Source organism: Felis catus, chromosome F2 (assembly GCF_018350175.1).
Source record: "Felis catus isolate Fca126 chromosome F2, F.catus_Fca126_mat1.0, whole genome shotgun sequence".
NCBI lineage: Eukaryota > Metazoa > Chordata > Mammalia > Carnivora > Felidae > Felis > Felis catus.
In genome coordinates this window covers 3,512,888-3,537,324 of record NC_058385.1, presented here as the reverse complement: position 1 = coordinate 3,537,324, position 24,437 = coordinate 3,512,888, and the positions used below count along the sequence as shown (strand labels likewise).

Below are 24,437 nucleotides of genomic sequence, written 5' to 3'. Positions count from 1 at the left end.
TTTACTTCTGTGATTTCTGAACTTTTTACAAAAGGAAGCAGTTTCAGTCTGACACCGGAGAAGGACAAATGATTATAAGTGGAAAGTTTAGTGATCCTTTAATTCAGTTTTTGGAGAATGATCTTTTGGAAATTTAAAAACGTAAATAAGAAGAGCTTGACATTTTATTGAGTGACAAACCAAAACAAAAACGAATACAAGGGAAAAAACACGCAATGACTTCTGAGGGACGTTTTAATCAAGGAAGACTGTCAACAATGGTAAGAGACAGGAAGAATCATAAAGAATTGTCAGGAAAGATCCAAAGTTACAGCAGTTGCCAGAAGTGTTCTCAAAAGCAACACAAGGGTCAAAATAGCTCGAACGAGCAACGCTTTCCGGAAGACAGCCCGGGGAGTGAGCACAGTGCATAAAACCCCAGCATTGGTTCATGATTTAAGTTTCTGATCAGAAAGCATGGCCATCATTTCTTTCTATCTTGAGATCCTGGAGTCGGAGCTTGTGGGTGAAATGCCATTTAAAGACAACAGAGAGCTGGGCCACGTACAAAGGTGTGTGTGTTGTGCCTCCAACTTTCATCTTATTGTAGCCTGGCTCAGTTACACATGCGCTCCTCCTAGATCTAACTGTAGTGCAAGAAAAACTGTAACACGGGACAGCAAACGCAGAAACAAGCGGAGATCCGGGGATAAGCATGTTCTGGGGGGGTGAGGGGGGTTAAAAAGAACCCCTTTTATTTTTAGGAGCTGGAAACAAATCGATTAGCTAAACCAGAGGATGGGAACGTGGAGCAAGACAGTCAGCCTTGTGTCCTGTCAGGACACCTGCTTCACCACGTGCTGCATTAGCACAAGACTGTCCCCTGCCCAAAGGTCCTTGGTTCAGTGTTGTGAGGTTTTTTTCCCCTTGTTTAGAATTAACATGGATATATAGGTAATTTTGGTCTCAACCTTTCCGTGGTAAAACACTCTTGTTTTGAAAAGATGGGATTTTAAGAATTTAAAAAATAAATTTGTCTCTGGAGATAAATCTGATTTCTATATTAGAACATAATGTGACTGATGCCAAAGCTCTTTTTGGATGACTGTGTTCCACACTGAGGGTCTAGCATTCTTCAGATACGATTTAAGATGGTAACTATGACTTTTCAAAGGAGAGTCCCGGATCTTGTAAGAAAGTCCTAATAATGCAAACTAAAATCTTAAGGTAAAAATTAAATTAAATTAAATTAAAAAATAAAATAAAATAAAATATAAAATAAAACAATAGGGGATAAGACAACATTTGAAAAGAAAATGGATTACAATTTACTTACATTGTAGTTTTAAAAATTTAGATCTTCTACAATCTTTCATTATTATTTACAATTTTCTCTTATTCCTTAGGATTATAGGAAGTTTTGAGATGGAAACTCTCCTCAATGTGCACTACATCTTATTGGCTTCAAGGGAGGATATCGAATCAAAGACCTGGAATCAAACTGTACAGACATGTGGCTACCTCATTCTCCAAGCCACCCGGGACTAAGCCACACATTTTTGTCCCAGAAGTTTCAACGTTGTCTCAAGAATATGGTAGAGAAAATAAAAGGAGGTAAAGGCTGACTTTTTTTCCTCACCCTAATAGGGAAGTCTCTGCCCGGAGAGAGTGTTGGGAGCAAGACATTATTGTACATGGACGGGTGACATCAAAGCTTAATGGACATTGGTTGCCTCCGTCATATTACACTGCCCACAGTCTATAGCCCCTGGGGCACGTTCAAAGCATTAGAATAGATGCCTCTCTATGACGTTGTCCACCCCCTGTGGTAGCACCGGCCGCCATGTGGGAAAACTGAGGGGTTGCCACCGTGTACAAGGCTGACAGTTGCAAGAAAAACCCATCAGCCAAGATTTGGCAGGAGCACAGAACATGGCCCATTGGCTTTGACTCGTAACAGCACATATTGGAGTGTTTTAGTGTTTTCTGACCAAAAACAAATGGTGGCCATTTTGTTACCTGTTAGTCAGGCTTTCACAAATAATTTTTTGAAAGGTAAAACTGAAATAATACCACATGTTCTCAGTACAATGAAATTCAGGAGCACCTGTAGAAGTCTTCACTATATTAGTTAATGTCTTTTTAATTGTCAAAGATGCACCCTTCCTTTTGTTATTTCCAGTGGAGATAGTCAAGGTTTTTAGTCAATAACTCTCACTACAAAATCTCCAGTGTGTGCCAGCAGTGATTAGTTAACTGAAGCAAATAAGGATAAGATATACCCTCATATATTTATGGGAATATTTATATTATTGGTTCAAATTGTTCTAGCAATAAGTATACAAAAAATAAATACATAGAAAAAAAATAAATGGTCAAAGTTAAAACATTAATTCTGCATTCGGCTAAAATATTTTCTTAAATGGTTCATTTTATATGTATATATATATGTGTGTGTGTGTATATATATATATATATATATATATATATATATATGCAGTGCATGTGTGTGTGTGTGTGTGTGTGTGTGTGCATACACACACACATGCACACTAACAGAACAAAATACAGCTTAAAAATAAAAAAGCAAGTGTCAGAGGTAACTATTGAGAAAACCAAAATGGAAAATCCTAAAGAGAAACTTTTCAGAATGACTGGGTAATAATCGAAATAATAAACTTAATTTTTGTATTTCTGATTAGTGTATCATAAGAATTGTAAGATAACTTCCTTTTTTGTCAGAATTCCTAATATATGGCACAGATCGCAATTCAAGCACTGCTTTTGTGGCCAATATTATGAATGGAAAATGCACACTCGTTTGATTTAGAAAATTAATCTATTTATTGATGTATAAGAGTTTTTTTGTTTGGAATGAAATCATGAAAATATTAAATAGACATAATTCATTTGGCAAAATTCCTGATATTTTAGAATCTGTTTAGTTAAAATTGTAGCATTTTAATAAAAATAAATAACATCATATTATTGAGTTTAAATTATAAATGGAAATAGAAAAAAAAATAGAAAGGAAAATTTCCCTGCATAAAACTAATGTAGCTCCACTGTCAGAAAAAGAGTCCGACCTGTTAGGTAAAAATGCTTATCTCAAATGAAACCACCTCTCAAGATTGGATTTTATTCATATTTAGCTTTTGTTCTCTCTCATGGACTTTTTACTATCTTTAGTGGTATCTTTAAACCCTTCAAGCAATCCCAATCAATATCACAGAAAAAAACAAAAACAAACAAAAAAAGCTTGTCTGTTGTATCATATAATTCCCATGGCATCATATTCACTTCTTATAACTTGTACTGCAAACCTCCCTGGATTTAGCTGATGGACGATAAAGTGAAAGTTAAATACATATTTTAAAACTAACATTTTATATAGTAATATTCTTATCACTTGACAACACAATGCTATTCCACACTGGTCCATTTTTCTAAGTCATTTTCATAATGTCAGCTAGAACTGATAGTCACCAAATTTAGAGCTCCACTTTCCAAGCATATATAAACTGAGCTGTGTTAAAATTTCATGAAATATATACCTGAGATGTATGATTTTCACCCTACGTGGGCAAAATACCTAACCCCCTGGCTTAAGATAAAGTTAAATTTCATTTATCTATGCAAAGATGTAGGTTTCTAAAGGGCATTTAAAGACAGCAATTAACTTTTCCAATATTTATATAATTTCCCATCCTTTTAAAATTTCTGTTTTGTTTCAATGATGATAAATTGAAAGTGTGGTACGCTTTTACTAGTCAACCACATCCAGAAAAAACAAAGGCATTTAAAATTCATTAATAAATGGAAGTTAACAGGATGGTCATTTTAAAAATAAATCAGATGCTAAAACTGTGTTTACCCTATTTACTTGGCATTGTGACATGAAAATTTGCCGATTTCTAAAAAATAAAAATAAAAATGAAAACGACACAAAAGAAAAAGATGAATAAAACCCAACTAACATTTAACTGTTATTAGTGTAAAACTTGTTCTTGCTCCATTCACTGGGATGGGGGGGGGGGTGGGGGGCAGTAGCTCCTCCCCTGGCTGGGTACAGGAAGATACGCCCACAGCAACACCAGATCTGACATTTTAGGTGGTCCCAGATAGTGTTAATTACCTATCTATGTTCAATGCCAGGTAAAATTCCCAAATACTTTTTCTAAGAAACTTTCTAAATCAAAAGTTGGCCAAGGTTTTCTGAGAACCTACCTACTTTATGTCTCAGTGCAAATATTGAAGATTTTGCTATAGCCATATTTGTCTAATTATTAATCACCAAAACCCAAAATACACAAAAATGCATGCATTACAGCACAGCCTTTAAGGATAGAATGGAAAAACAGGTTACCTTGATGCTTAATCCAAAGCCTCCTACAGTTTGTCTTCTAATGGTCACCGTTCTTTCCTGAAAGACAGGATTTTAAAAGTGGTTAGCATTTCCTAATACTATATTTACACACCATTTTCTTCCTCAGGGTTCTGTTTCTGCTCCTTAAAAAAGAAATATTTTGTGACAGTGTACAGGCTCTAATTCTTGGAACAAATGGGGCAATTTATAATTTTCAAGTCAAAGGTTAATTTGTCAAGATAAACGAGACTGTACTGTTAGTAAAGTTCTAAACTCTCAAAAATTAAGTTCCTTTCAATGACTTTTTTGGACATATTTTGGAATCTTAACTTTTAAACCTCTTCTTATTTTCACATTCTATATTCTTGTTGTCTAAGGAATGACAGGTTTTGGTTACATAAAAATAACTCAATGTCAATGGCAAATATTATCTTTGTCAACCAAGGTCTTATCTCCATCACAACCGAGTCATGTTGCTTGTGGAAATTTGAGAGCTGAGCTGGGAGGCTGCCATGTCCCCGCACATCAACTATTCATGTGCATGTCTGGGATTGAAACTGACTAAACCAGATTCAAAATGATGGCTTGTTTGGAAAAAGAATGGACATTACACCTAACTAATAATGACAATGGTATTGTCAATTTTCAAAATCAATTCTCTTTTTCCTTCCACAGTGGAAACAATAATTCAACTGCTGGTGTATGAAACAAAAATCACAAAGATCTCCACTGGACAAATCCTCAAATTTCCAATAAATTCAATATTACTCTGTTTTGGGGCAATCATCTCTACATAATGCATATTCTGGAGGCATATTGAAAGGTTGAAAGCTTTTATTTATAACGTTCTTCACTTATCTATAACTTTCTCGTCTTTTTTAACCTCCCCCTATTTATAGTGGTTTGAGATACCGCCCCCCCCTTCTCTTGCTCTACCTGGGATAGATGTTGGTTATCTGATCCCCACACATGCCCAACCTCTTTGGCTACACTAACGATCTCCAAGTCTAAATACTGCTTTCTTTCTTACTCCATGGTTTTAGAGGGGCTATGTGGAACAGATGATATTATTTAAAAAGAACAAGGAGAAAATCTAGAAAATGTGTGCTTCTGATGTCTCTTCCTAAGTATTTTAAGGTAACATAAAAAGCAGTCATTTTTGGGGGCGCCTGGGTGGCGCAGTCGGTTAAGCTTCCGACTTCGGCCAGGTCACAATCTCGCGGTCCGGGAGTTTGAGCCCCGCGTCAGGCTCTGGGCTGATGGCTCGGAGCCTGGAGCCTGTTTCCGATTCTGTGTCTCCCTCTCTCTCTGCCCCTCCCCCGTTCAAGCTCTGTCTCTCTCTGTCCCAAAAATAAATAAACGTTGAAAAAAAAATTTTTTAAAAATTAAAAAAAAAGTCATTTTGGCAGTTACAAGATACCTTCATTTAGCCAAATGTTTAGATTTCATAAATAAAAACAAAATAACGCTTAAAGAATAAGATCACTATACCAGAAATTGAGGTATATTAACTGTTATTTATTTTGAATCAACAAATAAGCCTTTATGGTTGGAAATTGGTGCATAGTAAGAAAAAAAAAACTATTAGTGCAAATGAGTAGCATTTAATTATATAAATTTTCTTTTTGATCATGTCCTAAGTAATTTGAACTGCCTTAAAACTACAGATTTTACTCTTATAACCTGTCATCAAATTATGTTTTCAAGCCCATGTTAAAATTAGTTACACAAATTAAGTGTGTAGGTGTATTGCAATTTATGCAAAGCAACATGAAATATAAAACACACTATTCATGTTGGATGACATCATAAACTCTACTTTTTTATTATTTTTCTTAAGTAGGCTTCATGCCCAGCATGGAGCCCAATGTGAGGCTTCAACTCACGACTCTGAGATCAAGATCTGAGCTGAGATCAGGAGTTGGATGCTTAGCCGACTGAGCCACCCAGGTGCACCACTACGTTTTTATTCTTTTTTTTTTTAATTTTTTTAACGTTTATTTATTTTTGAGACAGAGAGAGACAGATCATGAATGGGGGAGGGTCAGAGAGAGAGGGAGACACAGAATCTGAAACAGGCTCCAGGCTCTGAGCAGTCAGCACAGAGCCCGACGTGGGGCTCGAACTCAGGGACTGCGAGATCGTGACCTGAGCCGAAGTCAGACGCTTCACCGACTGAGCCACTCAGGTGCCCCTACGTTTCTATTCTTAAGCCAACTACTATATCAGTCCACATTAGTGAAGTCATAAGTAGGAGAAGATGCCGTGTTTAAGAACTTTTATTGCAAAATGCATGTAAATAGGGATACCTGCATGTACACAAGCAAAAGGTAGACACATGCATTATACACACACAAAATCTCATTTAAAATAAATATTTATTGGAAATGTCCTTTTGTTGGACAGGATAAGAGAAATATGTCATATCACATAATTTTCAATTATTTCTCATTAAAGGATTAAAGGAAAGCTGTACATTGCAAATAATGGATTTGAAATCAAAGAATCTATCAATGACTCAAATATCCACAACTTAATATGTTTGGAAAATTACTTAAGCCCTCCAAATCTGTTTTTCCAAATCTGTAAAATTTGCTTTACAAATTTACAAAATCCAGCTTTGTTTTGAGGATTGATATTTGTGAAGGACCCAGGCATATAGTAGAAGCTTAATGAACACACACACGCACACACACACACACACACACACACACACACACACACACAATTTGTTATTCTAGACAGAAATTCTTAAAGTCACTTAAATATCTGATCGATATTTATCCACTTTTTATTCCAATATTAAATCACAGAGTAACTCAAATACTGGAAGACTGACTCAGGGGTAGATCAATTAAATGGTTATCTTTACTCTTATAAAACAGACAGGCATACTATTTTTTACAATACTGCCTATCAAACTAACAGGTTCTTAGATGGCAGTTATTTTCTTAATTTAATTTCTGTAAGGAAAAATGCTTGATTCCTTAAAATAAGATTTATCTTTATTTTCTCAACATAAAGAATTGAGTCTGTAAAAGCAAATGCATTTTATTAGTAAATGACATCATTCTACAACATCTCGCATGGCAATCATTAGTCACAAGGGCAACTTGGTAAGTCAATTCTATTAACCAGCCAAGTGTAGGCTGAAACACTGCTTTCCTTTGAAGGGACAGCAGGCATGGCGGGGTTATCAAAGGTCTATGCAATGCCTTTACTTCTTTTTTTTTTTTAATTTTTTTTTTCAGCGTTTATTTATTTTTGGGACAGAGAGAGACAGAGCATGAACGTGGGAGGGGCAGAGAGAGAGGGAGACACAGAATCGAAAACAGGCTCCAGGCTCTGAGCCATCAGCCCAGAGCCCGACACGGGCTCGAACCCACGGACCGCGAGATCGTGACCTGGCTGAAGTCAGACGCTCAACCGACTGCGCCACCCAGGCGCCCCGTGCAATGCCTTTACTTCTTTACAAGACTGACCTCCAGTCTTTGGTGGAGAATATGTAGAACATGTTCCAAATCAAATACAAAATTGCTGATGCAGAGAGGAGTTTGGAGAGACTAAAGAGTCAGCAGTAACTGTTGAAAATCTCAGAGGCAGCACTTATTTTAATGTATTTTAAACACACGGGCACACACTCATGCTCATGAAAACCCCAGCCAGCACTTTTATATACTATTGCTTCATTGGGTTACTTTTAAGAAAATAAGGACAAACAAGCAAGGCAAGTTACTTCGTGTTTTAAAGCCAAATCTTTAAATTTGTCACTGCAGGTAGCAGGAAGTCTGGAATGGCAAATAACTGTTCCCAGTAGGGCACCTTGCTGATTTCTCCCCAATCTTGTGTTTGTGTTAGCTATACCTTCTCTCGCCTTTCCACCTTCCCACATTTGGTTCCTCCCCCCTCCCCCCAAAATAACTTTCTTGAAAGGCAATGTAATGAATTGTTTCGGCTAGTCATCTCATAAACCAGAGAATTTCTGGAAGCTGATCTGAAGTTGTATTGGTTACATCTTGGGTGTCATAAAGCCATTGCCTAGGTAACAGGGCACTGTCTTTCAGGAAACCAACGTATTATTGTTTGTTTTAGTCTTTAAAACACAAAATCAAGAAAGGTGCCCTCATATATATAATTTATTGTCATATTGGCTTCCATACAACACCCAGTGCTCATCCCAACAGGTGCCCTCCTCAATGCCCATCACCCACCTCCCCCTCCCTCCCACCCCCCCATCAACCCTCAGTTTGTTCTCAGTATTTAAGGGTTTCTTATGGTTTGCCTCCTTCCCTCTCTGTAACTTTTTTTCCCACCTTCCCCTCCTCCTGGTTAAAAATCCTTTCTTTAATCTTCCTATTCCTTATAGATTACAAAGGATGGAGCCCAGGAATAATGTTGGATTTATAAAAGACATTCTGTACACCTAAATAATCAGCATTAACCTCATGACAAAAAAACTTGTTTTAAATGCCTAATTCGCTTTATGTAAAAATCTATATTATCACCCCCTGCCCTCTAGAATATTATGTTTGAAATACTCTATGTATACTGTATGAACCATATGGTAACCAAAATATAAATGTTAGCAATCACAAAATGTTACTATTATATATCTCCAGTATAGAAATGTTTGAGACATTAGGTGAAAGGAGGAGGAAGAAGTGACAACAATGCAGACACTAGAGAGAGTATCAAATGGGCAATTGTTTGCATTGATTATGTGAAGTGGAAATAAGGTATACAAAGAAAGAGATAAGGAATGTCATTAGCTCTTTTTGACAATTCAGAAAGAGTGAACAGACTTGGGAAAGGAATAATAACAAAGACGAGGTATTGAAAATCAACCATGTGCACTGACAGGGCTCACGGCACTTATGATTATTAAAATACACTGTGACCTTGACTTTTTTTCCACTAACTTTTTTGATAGCTGAACCTGTGTTTCGTTCACAGTCTAAGCCTAAGAATTTAGCACAGGGCCTAAACAAAGTTAGGTATTCATGCATTAAGTGGGGGAAAAAAAAAGCTTTTGCAAGATCTTCCAAGTAATCATCATAACAGTACATGGATGGCATAGGCAATATTTTCCTAATTTGGAATAAGGAAACTAAAATGCAAAGGAGTTAAATTAACCAAGATCCAAATGAAAGTATCTCTGATTCCCACTGTCTTTTCCATAACAACAGGCCTGTGATAACATGAATAATTGAGATGAAAGAAACAAAGAAACTGGAAAATTGGGGTGGGATGTAATAAAAACAGAGGGGACTGTGAGAAACCGAATGTTTTCCCTCTAAAATCAGGAAGAAGGCAGGATTCCCCCTCTCACCACTCCTGTTACATTGCACTTGGAGGCAGCTAGTGCATATGAGGTAACAGGCATACAGATTAGAGAGGAAGAAATGAATGGTTTTGGGGGCGCCTGGGTGGCGCAGTCGGTTAAGCGTCCGACTTCAGCCAGGTCACGATCTTGCGGTCCGTGAGTTCGAGCCCCGCATCAGGCTCTGGGCTGATGGCTCGGAGCCTGGAGCCTGTTTCCGATTCTGTGTCTCCCTCTCTCTCTGCCCCTCCCCCGTTCATGCTCTGTCTCTCTCTGTCCCAAAAATAAATAAAAAACGTTGAAAAAATTAAAAAAAAAAAAGAAATGAATGGTTTTGTTTTTTGTCTATGTAGAAAATCCCAAAGAATCAACCAAAAGCTCCTGGAAATAATAAGTTATTGTAGCAAGGTCACAGGAGATAAGGTTAATATACAAAATCCAATTTCTCTCCTATACATCGGCCATGAGAAATTAGAATTTGGAATTAAAATCACAATACCATTTATAATAGCTCACTAAAAAGTTTTTATTTGGTATAAATTTAACAAAATAAGTAGAAACTTCCATATGGGAAACGACAAAACTCAGAAGAAAGAAATCAAAGCAGATCAAAACAAAGAGATATTTCATGTTCATGGACTAGAAGACTCTTCCCAGCTAGATCTATAGAATCAATGCAGTCCCAATAAAATTCCAGCAAGCTATTTGTAGATATTAATAAATTGTTTCTAACGTTCACATGGAAGGCCGAAAGACACATAATAGCTACCACAATATTGAAGTAGAAGAAAACGTTGGATAATTCAAGATGCCTGATGCAGGACTTACTATAAAGCTACAGTAATCCAGACAGCATCAAATTTTTGAAGACTAAACACATAGACCATTGGAATAGAATAGAATGTCCCAAAACAAGATAAAACAAAACCAACCAAACAGTCAATTGGTCTTTGACAAAAGAACAAAGCAGTTCAATGGAGAAAAGAAAGGATAGTCTTTTCAACAGAAAAATAAGAAAGAAAAAGAGGAAAAAGAAAGAAAGAAAGAAGAAAGATCTAGACATGAATGCCATTCCTTTAATAAAAATTAACATAAAATCGATCACAGATCCAAACATAAACACAATTATTATAAAACTTCTAGAAGAAAACAGGAGAAAACCTATGACCTTGGGGTTGGCAGTGAGCGATACAATACTAAATGCATGATCCATAAAAAACACTTGACGTTAAAATACTTTAAGATTAAAAACATCTACTTTGTAAAAGATACTGTTAAGAAAATAAAAAGTGACAGATTGGAAGAAAATATTTGCATAATGCATTCTGATAAAGAACTTGTTTCTAAAATATATGAAGAACTCAACACTTAGCGAGAAAATAAACAATTAGAAAGTTGCCAAAATATTTGAGCAAACACCTCATCAAAGAATATATAGATGGCAAGCACACATATGAAAAGATGTCCAACAGCATTTGTTATCAGGAAATTTCAGGTTATGAAATTTGGTGGGGCACCTGGATGGCTCAGTCCATTGAGTGTCTGACTCTTGACTTTGGCTCAGGTCATGATCTTGTGGTCATGAGGTCAAGCCCCGTGTCAGGCTCCCTGCTCAGCATGGATTCTCTCTCTCCCACTCCCCCATTCATGGTCTGTCTTTCAAAATAAATAAGTAAACTTTTAAAAATACCATTACACATCTATTAGAATGGCTAAAATTCCAAAACATTGGCAATATGAAGTGAGATATATTATCATAAGAATTGTCACCCCTTGCTGGTGGGAATTCAAAAGACAGTTTGGTAGTTTCTGACAAAGCTAAACATAGTCTGAACAGATGACATAGGAATTGCACTCCTACATATTTACTCAACTAATTTTAACATTTGTGTTTACCCAAAAGCCTGCATGAAAATATGTATAGCAGCTTTATTCATAATTGCCAAAAACTGAAAGTGACCAAAATGTTCTTCATCCATAGGGGGAAAAAAAACGATTCTACATCTATACAATGAAATATTATTCACTAACAGAAAGAAATACACTGGCTAGCTTCAAAAAGACACGGAGAAACCACAAATGTATACTACTAAGTAAAAGAAGTCAGTCTCAAAAGGATACATACTATGATTCCATTTATATGACATTCTGAAAAGGCAAAACTATGCAGACAATGCAGTGATCAGTGGGGCCCCTGGGTGGCTCAGTCAGTTACGCGTCTGACTTCAGCTCAGGTCATGATCTCAGAGTTTGTGAGTTTGAACTCCGTGTCAGTCTCTGAGCTGCCGGCTCAGGGCTTGGAACGAGCAGAGTCTCTGTCTTCCTCTGTCTCTGTCTCTCTGCCCCTCCCACACTCACGCTGTCTCTCTCTCTTTCTCAAAAATAAAATAAGCATTAAAAAATTAAGTAAAAAAAAAGAAAAAAGAAATAATCAGTGGTTGCCAGGCATTCACAGAGAGGGAGGAAAGGTTGAATAAGTGAAGCATAGGGGACTTATAGGATAATGAAACTATTCTTTTAGATATTACAATAATGGGTACATGGTGTTATGCTTTAGTCAAAACACATAGAACTTTAGAGAACAAAGGGTGCATCTTAACATATATATGTTTAAAAGAGTCATTTAGGAAGACAGGGGATCCAAAGAGGGAATAGCAGCTATGACAAAACAATCCCAAATTTCATTACAAATGTATGTAACCATTTGCTTGAAATGAATGGGGGGGGGGGGGGGCGGGGGACGCACTGACCTAAGTAACTTTGGAAATGAATGGAGTCTGTAAGACAAATGCTAGAGTAAAGACAAAGGGAACTGCACATGGTACTGTATTCTAGTTGATAAAATTGTTTCACATGAAGGTATGGCTAATAATTCTGATATTGCTATACATATATGTTGAAATTAAACAAGTAAGTGGATGGTGGGGGGAAGGAACCGGTTTGTCACTGTTGGAGTGGAGCAAGGGAAGAAGGTGAAAACAGTCCATGGGGTAATGGAAGGTAGTTAAAGACATCAGTATTAACTCTCATCTGGTGTAATGCAGATACAGATGGCTACATACAGAAACATTTATAGATATGTGAATATATACGGGTTATTTTGTCCTTTTAAAAATGGTTTCACAGAGATACAATTTATGTACCATAAAACCAACCATTTAAAGCATATAATTTGGTGGCTTTCAGTATCTTCACAGAGTTATGCATCCATCACCACAATCAATTTTAAAGCATTGGCATTTTTCAAAATGACCCCATATCCCTCAGTCCTTAAAGCCCATCTTATCCTTAGGCATCCACTCATCTCTTTCTATCTCTGTAGATTTGCCTCCTGTTGATATTCCCCATAAATGGTATTACACCGTAGATAGTCTTTTGTGTTTGGCTTCTAACCACGATGTTTTCAAGAGTCATCCATGTTGCAGCGGGTTTCAATATTTCATTTTTTAACATTCCACTGCATGGGTATACCACATTTTATTTATCCATTCCTTCACTGATGTACATTTAGGTTGGGTTTACTCTTTGGTTATTATAAATAATGCTGCTATAAACCTTTATGTGCAAATTTTGTGTGTACATGTGTGTTTTTTTTCTCTTGAGCCAAGGAGTGAAAGTGGGAACTGTCAGACTGTTTTCCAATATGCAGCTGTACCGTTTTACATTCTTACGAGCAGTGTCTGAGAATTCCAATTTCACATCTTCACGGACACCTGTCTTTATCTACCTTTGTGATTATAACTATCCCAATGGCTATAAAGTTGTATCACATACGACTCTGATATAAGATACATATGTACTTGATAGCTAACAACGTTGAGCATCTCCTCATTTGCTCATTGCACATTTAAATAAATCTCCTTTGGAAAAACATCTATTAGAATTATTTCAATGTGTCACCATGCTTTACACCTCTGTTGTCTTCTAGGAGTTTTATATTTTAGCTCTTATATTATGTTGTTGATCCATTTTGAGTTAATTTTTGCAAATGATATGTTTCCAAATACATTATTTTGCGTGTGGATATCCAGTTTTCCTAGCACCACTTGCTGAACAAACAATTTCCCCCCATTGGTCTTGTCACCTTTGAAAATCAATTGACTTTAAATGTGGAGGTTTATTTCTGGACTCTCAATTCTATTTCAATGACTATATGACTACCCAGATGCCATATGTGGACATATCTCACACTGTCTAGATTACCATCTCTTTAAAACTGTTAAGTTTTAAAATCAGGAAATGTGAGTGTCTCAACTTTTGCAAAACTATTTTGGCTATTCTAATTCCCTTGCATTTTCATAGGAATCTTAGCATTAACTTGTCTATTTCTGCGAAGAAGTAAGCTTGGATTTTGATACAGATTGATCTAAAAACCATTGTGGAGGCATTGCTATCTTAACACATCATTAAGTCTTCGGGTCCGTGCAAATAGAATGTCTTTCCATTTATTCAGATCTTTTTAATTTCTTTCAGTCATTTTTTTTTAGTGTTCAGAATATATATTTTGTACTTCTGCAAATTTATTGCTAAGTGTTTCATTCTTTTTGATTCTATTTTTAGTGAATAATGTTATTTAGAGTTTAGAAATCCTTTGTTGTAAGGAAGCAGTGGCTTTCTTACTGAGAAGGCTTAGGCATTAAAGTCACCTCTTAGATCATTTCACAAAATCTAAGCAGTTAAGGAGAATACATTTAAAAATATTCATTTTTAGGGATCACATTTAAAGGACATCTGGGGTATCTTGCTCCCTTCCCTTCGGTTTCACTCCTTGGCAAGCTTCACAGGATCCTTCCCCTGCTACATTGACGGTAGAGAAAAAGGAGACTGACATTCCCCTAAGCCTGTCGGCAAATATAATTTGCAGTAGGTCCTTCCGATCTGATTTAAATAGCTAGACATGGGGGTTGTGTTGAAAGTTAAATATTTCCTGTTTATTTCTAAAGTTCCCATTGCAGACAATTGGGAATTGTACCTTTCCACCTTCATTTTTCTCCACCATCTACAAAATTGAATCTTCTGGGGCACCTAGGCGGCTCATGTCCAGTTGGTTAGTGTCCAACTCTTGATTTCGGCTCAGGTCATGATCTCACATTTCATAACTTAGAGCCCCACATCGGGCTCAATGCTGATGGTGCGGAGCCTGCAGGGGATTCTCTCTCTCCCCCTCTCTCTCTGCTTGTCTCTGTATATCTCATAAAATAAATAAAATAAAATAAAATAAAATAAAATAAAATCCACCCAAATCTTTTAATCTTTATAGCTCTGTTCTTACAAATGAGCCTTTATAATGTAAAAAGAGATACATAGATGTCAACTGACTTGACCAACGTCAGTCAGCAGTGAATCTTTTATATTGAAATCCAGGTGCTGTGAGCTTCCAGCTATGTGTTCATCACCTGCTCCATTCTGTCTCTTATTTCCCAACACTTATTAAGATATGACAGCTCTGAGAAGTCCTGTACTAACCATGCTACTTCTTTTTGTTTAATCTTTGTTTCCTTAACTAAAAATTTTCTGATGTGACTTCTAATTGATTCAGGTACATATATATTTAAAAGGTCATAAGAAACAGAGATTCATTCACCCTTAATCACCTAATAAATTGTGTTTGAATGTGTCGTCTGCACAAAACCACTTGGCAGGAAAAAAATATTTGAGTAAGTGATTTGTCCTAGAATATGTTTTAAATGGTATGTGAAAATATATTTGAATATTTTTGTAACCATTGTTTCTTTTATGTTTTCAACAGTCTAGTTTTCAAAGAAGGGGATTTATACATTTGTAAATATTGGCATTAATAACAATCATTGTGATTACAATTTTGTGATATTTAGTATCTTAGAGGAATTAGCTTGTAATTTTATATTATTATTAAATAACTTGTGATAGTTGCCTTTGTCATCATGCTGATTTAGACGGACATTATAGGGGGGAACGACCAAGATGGCAGAACCACATGGAAGTTTTTTTTCTATCTCTGGTCCCTGAAATCCAGCCAGACCAACACTGAACCATCCTCCACACCTAGAAAACTGATTTCAGGATTAACATAACCATCTGCACAATCTGAACCACAGAACTTGACAGGTATGTGGCACGGAGAGGTGAACTGGGGGAAAGAGAAGCCACGGAGGGCAGGGAGTTGTTTTTGCTTGCAGAGAGAGGACAGAGATGGGGGGAGAGTACAGGAAAGCATCCCCCACCCCCAAAAGCAGCTGGAGAGAAAAAAAAAGAGTATGCAAGTAACTGAACAAAAACAGGGAGAAAAGAGAAAGGAGAGGGTTTAAATTCCATTATGATGCTACAAACAGGGAGAGCACAAAGTCTGAAACTCCGCAGATCAATACCTGACAGTGCTCTGGTGGCAAGGGTGAATCCGTGGGAGCAGAGAGCAAGGTCCTCAGGGTCCTCAGGCCACACAGGAAGAGGTGGTTCCCCTGATGGGATGACATTTGGTAGAGGCGTTATGGCCTCCCCACAGATGAAGGTCCCAGAGGACACCAGAGAATGGCCACATTTTCTGGTGTTGGAGTGAGGATGTTAAGGAGGTAGCCTGGTGCCAGCTATGTGTTGTGATTTCTCACAATCCCTGAAACGCTCTTGCTACACAATCACTCAAACTTTTTCTGGGGTGCGCTGGCCCACGGTCTCTGGGCATCAGCAGTGGCATGGTCTTGCAAACGTTCCTAGGAGTGGGCCAGGACCTGGCCATTGCTCAGCAAGACCCTCCCCCAGAGAATCAGAACAGGTCAAAGCTTCAGGGCCCTCAGACATGAGGGATTGGGAAACACAGCCCCATCTGAGATAAAACTCAGGAGGGAGGTGCTGCCTGGTGTCCTGACAGTTTGGTTACAGACAGTGTAGAAGCAGAGAGTGGACAGAAGCCAGAGATAAAGAAGGGGTATTTAATTGCTAGTCAGGGAGAGCACAGAGGTCTGATACTAGAGACTGGGTAGCTGGGTGATGCCATTTTCACCCCTCCTGTGCAGGCGTAAGCAAGTCTATATGCATCACAAAAATCCACCCCAGTAAGCCAAGCCCCACCATCTAGTGGAGCACAGAGCCGTTACACTAAGCCCTGCCCAGTTGGTCCAACCGTGCTCTTCAGAAACACCACTAGTCTCTCTGCCTGCTTAGTTTAGGATTATAAACTGCTTCATAGTTTGACTTCCAGGGGAAACTTCATTCTGTTCGCTGGCCCATCTATTCAATTTTTTTTATTTTTCTTTTCTTATTCTTTTTTTTTTTAATTAAATTTTTTTTTCAACGTTTATTTATTTTTTTGGGACAGAGAGAGACAGAGCATGAACGAGGGGGGGGGCAGAGAGAGAGGGAGACACAAAATCGGAAACAGGCTTCAGGCTCTGAGCCATCAGCCCAGAGCCCGACGCGGGGCTCGAACTCACGGACCGCGAGATCGTGACCTGGCTGAAGTCGGACGCTTAACCAACTACGCCACCCAGGCGCCCCGTTTCTTTTCTTATTCTTGAACACAGAAAGAGAAAAAAATATTTTATTTTCCATTTTTGTTAAAAAGATGTTTCTTTAAGTTTCTTTAAAATTCCATTTTACTTCCATCATTTCATTTTATTCTATTCTACTGTGTTCATTTTTTTCACATTTTCAAATGCTTTCCTTTTTTTTTTTCCTTTTTCCTTTTTTTTCTTTTCTTATCTTTCCCTGTTTTCTCTAATCTAGCAAGCTTTCAACAACCAGACCAAAACATACCTAGGATCTAGCATCCTGTTTTCATTTTTTGTATTGTTTTTAATTGTTTAATATTTTTTTTTACTTTATTCATTCCTTTTCTTCCTTCAAAATGACTAAATGAAGGAATTCACCCTAAATGAAAGACAGCAAGAAATGACAGCCAGGGACTTAATCAACAAAGATAGAAGCAAGATGTCTGAACCAGAATTTAGAATCATGATAATAATAATACTAGCTGGGGTTGAAAACAGATTAGAATCCCCTTCTGTGTAGATTAGAGAAGTAAAAGCTAGTCAGGATGAAATAAAAAATGCTATAACTGAGCTGCAATCTTGAATGGATGCCATGGCGGCAAGGAGGAATGAAACAGAGCAGCAAACCAGCAATATAGAGGACAAACTTATGGAGAATAATGAAGCTGACAAAAAAAAAAAAAAAAAACAGAGACTAAGGCAAAAGAGTATGAAACAAGAAACGGAGAACTCAGTGACTTCTTAAAAAGGAATAACATCAGAATCATAGGGGCCCCAGAAGATGAAGAGAGAGAAAAAGGGGTAGAAGGTTTATGTGAGCAAATCATAGTGGAAAACTTTCCTAACATGGGGAAAGACACAGACATCAAAATCAGGAAGCACAGAGAACTCCCATTAGATTAAAAAAATGACCATTAATAAGGCATATCATAGTCAAATTCACAAAATACTAAGGCAAGGAAAGAGTCATGAAAGCAGCAAGGGAAAAAAAAAAGTCCTTAGCTACTAAGGAAGATAGATAATGTTCACAGCAGAGCTGTCCACAGAAATTTGGCAGGCCAGAAAGGAGTGGCAGGATATATTCAGTGTGCTAATCAGAAAAATACAGCCAAAAATTCTTTATCCAGCAAGGTTGTCATTCAAAATAGACGGAGAGATTAAAAAAAAGTTTCCCTCACAAAGAAAATCTATAGGAGTTCATGACCACTAAACGAGCCTGCAAGAAATTTTAAGGGGGATTATCTGAGGGGATAAAAGATGGGAAAAAAGACCAAAAGCAATAAAGACTAGAAAGGATTAGAGAACACCACCAGAAACTCCAACTCTACAAGCATCATAATGGCAATAAATTCATATCTTTCAATACTCACTCTAAACATCAATAGACTAAGTGCTCCAATCAAAAGACATAGGGTAACAGAATGGATAGGAAAAAAAAATCCATGTATATGCTGTTTACAGGAGACCCATTTTAGAACTGAAGACACTTTCAGATTGAAAGTAAGGGATGGAGAACAGTCTATCATGCTAATGTTTGCCAAAAGAAAGCCCGAGTAGCCATACTTATATCAGACAATCTAGACTTTAAAATAAAGACTGCAACAAGAGAGAAAGAGGGGCATTATATCATAATTAAAGGATCTATCCACCAAGAAGATGTAACAATTGTAAACATTCATACTCCAAATGTGGAAGCACCCAAATATATACCAATTAATCACAAACATAAAGAACTCATTCATAATAATACCATAATAGTAAGGGACATCAACAATCCAGTTACATCAATGGATAGATCATCTAAACAGAAAATCAAGGAAACAATGTATTTGAATGACACCCTGGACTGGATGGACCTAACACATATATTCAGGACATCTCATCCTAAAGAAGCAGAATACACATTCTTCTCCAGTGCACCCGAAACTTTCTCCAGAAGAGATCACAAACTGGGACACAAATCAGCCCTCAACAAGTACAAAAAGATCGAGATCATACCATGCATATTTTCAGGCCACAATGCTATGAAACTTGAAATCAACCACAAGAAAAAAAAATTGGAAAGATAACAAATAATTGGAGACTAAAGAACATCCTACTAAAGAATAAATGGGGTAACTTAGAGGTTAAAGAGGAAATTAAAAAGTACATTGAAGCCAATGAAAATGATAACACCACAGCCCAAAACCTCTGGAACACAGCAAAGGCAGTCATAAGAGGGAAGTATATAGCAATCCAGGCCTTCCTAAAAAAGGAAGAAAGGTCTCAGATACACAACCTAAGCTTATACCTTTAAGAGCTGGAAAAAGAACAGAAAATAAAACCCAAACCAGAAGACAGGAAATAATAAAGATTAGAGCAGAAATCAATGCTATCAAAACCAAAAACAAAACAAAAAATAGTAGAATAGATCAATGAAACCAGGAGTTGGTTCTCTGAAAGAATTAACAAAATTGATAAGCCCCTAGCCAGTTTGATCAAAAACAAAAAGGAAAGGACCCAAATAAATAAAATCAAGAATGAAAGAGGAGAGATCACAACCAACACAGCAGAAATAAAAACAATAAGAAGAGAATATTATGAGCAATTATATGCCAATGAAATGGGTAATCTGGAAGAAATGGACAAATTCCTAGAAACATGTAAACTACCAAAACTGAAACAGGAAGAGAGAGAAAACTTGAACAGACCCACAAACAATAAATAAATCAAATTAGTAATCAAAAATCCCCCCCCCCAAAAGAGTCCAGAGCTGGATGGCTTTCCAGGGGAATTTTATCAAACATTTAAAGAAGATTTAACACCTATTCTCTTGAAGCTGTTCCAAAACATAGAAATGGAAGGAAAACTTCCAAACTCATTCTATGAAGCCAGCATTACCTTGATTACAAAACCAGACAAAGACCACTAAAAGGAGAACTACAGACCAATTTAGTTGATGAACATGGATGCAAAAATCCTCAATAAGATACTAGCCAACTGGATCCACAATACATTAAAAGAATCACTCACCACGACCAAGTGGGATTTATACCTAGGATATAGGGCTGGTTCGATATCCACGAAACAATCAATAAGATACATCACATCAATAAGGAAAAGGACAAGAACCACATGATCCTCTCAATAGATGCAGAGAAAGCATTTACAAAATACAGCATCCTCTCTTGATAAAAACCCTCAAGAAGTAGGGATAGAAGGATCATACCTCAAGATCATGAGAGCCATATATGAAAGACCCACCACTAATATCATCCTCAATGGGGAAAAACTGAGAGCTTTCCCACTGAGGTCAGGAACACGACAAGTATGTCCACTCTCTCCACTGTTTTTCAACATAGCTTTGGAAGTCTTAGCCTCAGCAGTCAAACAATACAAAGGAATAAAAAGCATCCATCCAAACAGGCAAGGAGAAAGTCAAATTTTCACTCTTCACAGATGACATGACATTCTATGTGGAAAACCCAAAAGATTCCCCCAAAAAACTGCTAGAACTGATCTATGAATTCAGCAAAGTCGCAGGATATAAAACCAATGCACAGAAATCGGTTGCATTCCTTTACACAATAATGAAGCAACATATAGAGAAATCAAGGAATTGATTCGGTTTACAATTGCACCAGAAACGAAAAAATACCTAGGAATAAACCTAACCAAAGACATAGTGGGAAATTATAGTAAAATTAATTACTAATTTTGATTTTTGCCTTTAGTGAGATCCCTATTCTGGGTAGGTTTACACACACACACACACACACACACACACACACACACAGAGTCTCCTTGTTCGTTCAGTTGAGAGGGCCTAGAAGAAACAATACCCTGTAATATTGTGTTTTATTTTAATGCTGGCCTTGGCCCAGCTTGAGGCACTGGCTAGAAGCCAGACAGTTCCCCTCTGGAATTGCAGACCAAGTCTTCACCCAACCACCCCCTTACCTCACTCTCCCACTCTGGGTCACTATCCATCTGCCCTCATCACCCAATAGCAGGCACCAGACAACTCAGGACCCAATGACTAGGAACTGCCCATTGCTCAGTCTGCTGCAATTATTCAAATAGCCAATTCTAAACCTGCTTACCTTTCCTTACCTGTTCCTTAAAACCACAATAAAGGTGATTGCCCGTGTTCTCATTTTTTCCTTTGCCCGGTAAGCAATGCCCAAGGCATACTGCGTTCTCCCCAGGGGATTGTAAACATGTATAGCAAACTATGAATCTCTTTCCAGTTTCTCTCTTGATCTGCTCCCCACCTTAGCGCACCTCACCCAAGGTAATGTGATGAAAACAACTGGTTCAGTGAACAGGGTGGTTTGGCACTAGATTTGACAGAGATGTATGCAGACTGTCCTTGGCTTGCTAACTACATCTGTGCAAAAGCAGACTCAGCCTGGGAGGCACTGCTGTCTGCTGCACCTGCACTCTGGACACTGCACAGTGTGCTGTTTATTTTGGGATTTGTCATTACTTGCCGCCCTAAACTGTGCAACTCATAATGTAAGCCTTCCCTGAGGTTGCACTGCCCAAGACAAGTTAAGCAACCTCACGCTCATATCTGCACTTAGGGACAGGAAGGAGCTTCTGGATTACTGCTTACCCGAATCTGTCACTCTTGGTCCCCAGGCGTGTCATCAGGACACATATCATGTAGACCTGTGGTCAGAATCTTATGACTTTTATCTCTCTGCCCCCTAAGACTATAGAAGAGGTCTCCAAGTGTCTGGAGAAATGTAAAACTCCAAGTCAATGCACCCAGTGCAAGTGGTAGCAAGTGGTTTATCAACAAGCTAAGAGCTTGTTTTAAGATCAAAACCCTAGGGGTGCCTGGGTGGCTCAGTCGGTTGAGCGGCCGACTTCTGCTCAGGTCACAATCTCGCGGTCCATGGGTTCAAGCCCCGCATCGGGCTCTGTGCTGACAGCTCGGAGCCTGGAGCCTGTTTCCGATTCTGTGTCTCCCTCTCTCTGACCCTCCCCCGTTCATGCTCTGTCTCTCTCTGTCTCAAAAATAAATAAACGTTACAAAAAAATTTTAAAAAAAGATCAAAACCCTAGCATTCCTCTCTAGAACCAGACTCCTGGATGCCAATCCCGACCTTCAAGGTCAACTGAGAAACCCCGGAATGAGACACTAACAAACATGGCCATTCCGGACCACTGGAGCTTATTCCATAAACATCCAAAGAGTAAAAACAGTTGGGGACAAATAGGAGAAAACAGAAACTAAAATTTTTAGCTACCTGGAGATATGTGCCAGTCTCAAAGATTATGTTCAGAAAGACAATGGAAGGGACTGATAGTTCACACCAGGTGGCTAACTGTGCTGTTCCAAGGACAGGTTGTTATGGCTCTCTGTGTGTAACTGCAGCCCCTGGAAGGTAGAGTGGGAAGCCTTAGAACAAGAAATGCCTCTTCCCCTGTCTTCTTTTCCTGTAATCACCTGGAAGGTACACACTATGAGTTCTCAGAGACAGAAACAACCACAGCGTTAAGTGGCTTGAACCCCAGGACAAAAAAAAAAAAGAGAGAAAAAATAATAATAAAACACCTTGACACAGGGGGAGGAAAAGTAAATAAACTACATACAGTAAAAGCTTGGTTTGCAAGCATAATGCCTTCTGGAAACACGTGTGTAATCCAAAGTACTTGTATATCAAAGCGAATTCCAAGAACCGTTGGCTCAGTTGTGATCATGTGATGTTCAGCGTCATGTACTACTCGTATTGCAAGGCATCACTCATTGATCAGGTTAAAATTTATTGGAAATGTTTGCTCGTCTTGTGGAACACTCTCAGAACAAGTTACTTGCAATCCAAGGTTTTACTGTATATTATAGAACTTTACATTGTATGTAATATATATGACATATATATATATTAAATTAAAACAAATAATTTGACCCAATTGGAAATCCAAAATTGCTAAATAATTTAGCAAAAAATATGTAAATAAAATAAAAATGGCATAGATTGGTTTTTGTGTCTCTACAACATATGCTCTAAATTAACATTAGCACTTGCTAAAGTTCACTAATTGATAAAGCTTTGTTAACTTAATCAATGCTTGAGCTCAAATTATAATGGAAACATGTTATCCCCTATAATCTCAGGAAAGAAACCAAGTATAAAGTAGAATAAAAGTAGGTGTGCCTCACTTTAACTGCATGTAACCTTGCCTAAATTTCCCATAGTCATAGCACTCATTGCCCTAAAGTATTCCATTGTTGCAAACTCTATGACATAATAATTAATAAATTAAATGAAATCTTTGGCACTTACAAATGGCTTGGAAAATGGGATCCCACAGTCCCCAAATTAACATAGATAATATGGCCCCGTATATGTTACAACAGGGCCTTCAAGGGTTATATCTTTTATATAAGAGCTAATTAATAAAGGAGTGATTATCCCTACTGCTTCTCCATTTGACAGCTCAATTTTACCTGTTCTTAAGCTTAGAAAAACTAAATGGCATCTCAAGGGGGGAGGGGGCACTGCATCTTAAACTCTGCCATCCATTAGGTCTCCCGTACCCAATACCCAATATTATGAAAGCTACTGACTCCATCCAGGTTTGGTCTTATATTTTGCTAGCATAGATTTGGCTAATATGTTCTGTTCAGTGCCTGCGTCAGCAGCCTCTCAGCCGACACCATATGCCTTTCTGGGTGGGTCATACCACAAGACACCTCAACAGCTTTATCATGACACACAGTCTCTGCCGACAAGATCTTAATTGCATCCGACTTTCTCCAGGAACGCAGGCATGACCTTCCATTGATGGCATCTTCCCCCAAAGAGATAAGTCTGACTCACTCACTAAAGACACGTAAGTCCAACATATTTTAGTCTTCTTTGAGTGCTGATAGCAATATATTCCTCATTTACAAATTTTACTTAACATTGCTGTTATTGCTAACAAGGCGTCTCCTCCAACAAAAGGATCTAAGATCTGTCCAAAATGAAATCAACAAACCCTCTCAATAGTGCCCTTCAATAAAGGCTTTGATAGCTTCTTCTCATGCCTTCTGAGTCTCTGGATGATCTGTGATGGCCACAAGCTTCTCAAGGGCTCCTGATATAAGAAACTGCCTCTCTCAGCCTCACACTGTACATCATTAAAGCAACAAATGACTGGCGATTAACTGGGCTCTCCTGGAAGCAAAGGATCTCACAGACTCTAAGTCTGTGGCCCTCTGCACTCAGCTGCTCATTATGCTTTGTGTCATGGAAACAGCCCCCCACAAGCTCAGCGTGGCTACTGAGGCCTCCTTAAGCATGATGAAACCAAATCTCTACTGTATTTGGATCTC

The 24,437-nt window shown here is 37.9% G+C and overlaps 1 protein-coding gene across 2 annotated transcripts in view; it reads right to left on the bottom strand.

Moving 5' to 3' along the window:
• Window positions 1-24,437, bottom strand: part of SNTG1 (syntrophin gamma 1) — an 888,982-nt gene that overhangs the window by 268,351 nt on the left and 596,194 nt on the right. For both annotated transcript variants that reach the window (XM_019822638.2, XM_019822636.3), the window contains exon 6: window positions 4,346-4,402. In XM_019822638.2, coding sequence (XP_019678197.1) covers window positions 4,346-4,402 — 57 coding nt within the window. The remainder of the gene's footprint in view (window positions 1-4,345; window positions 4,403-24,437) is intronic.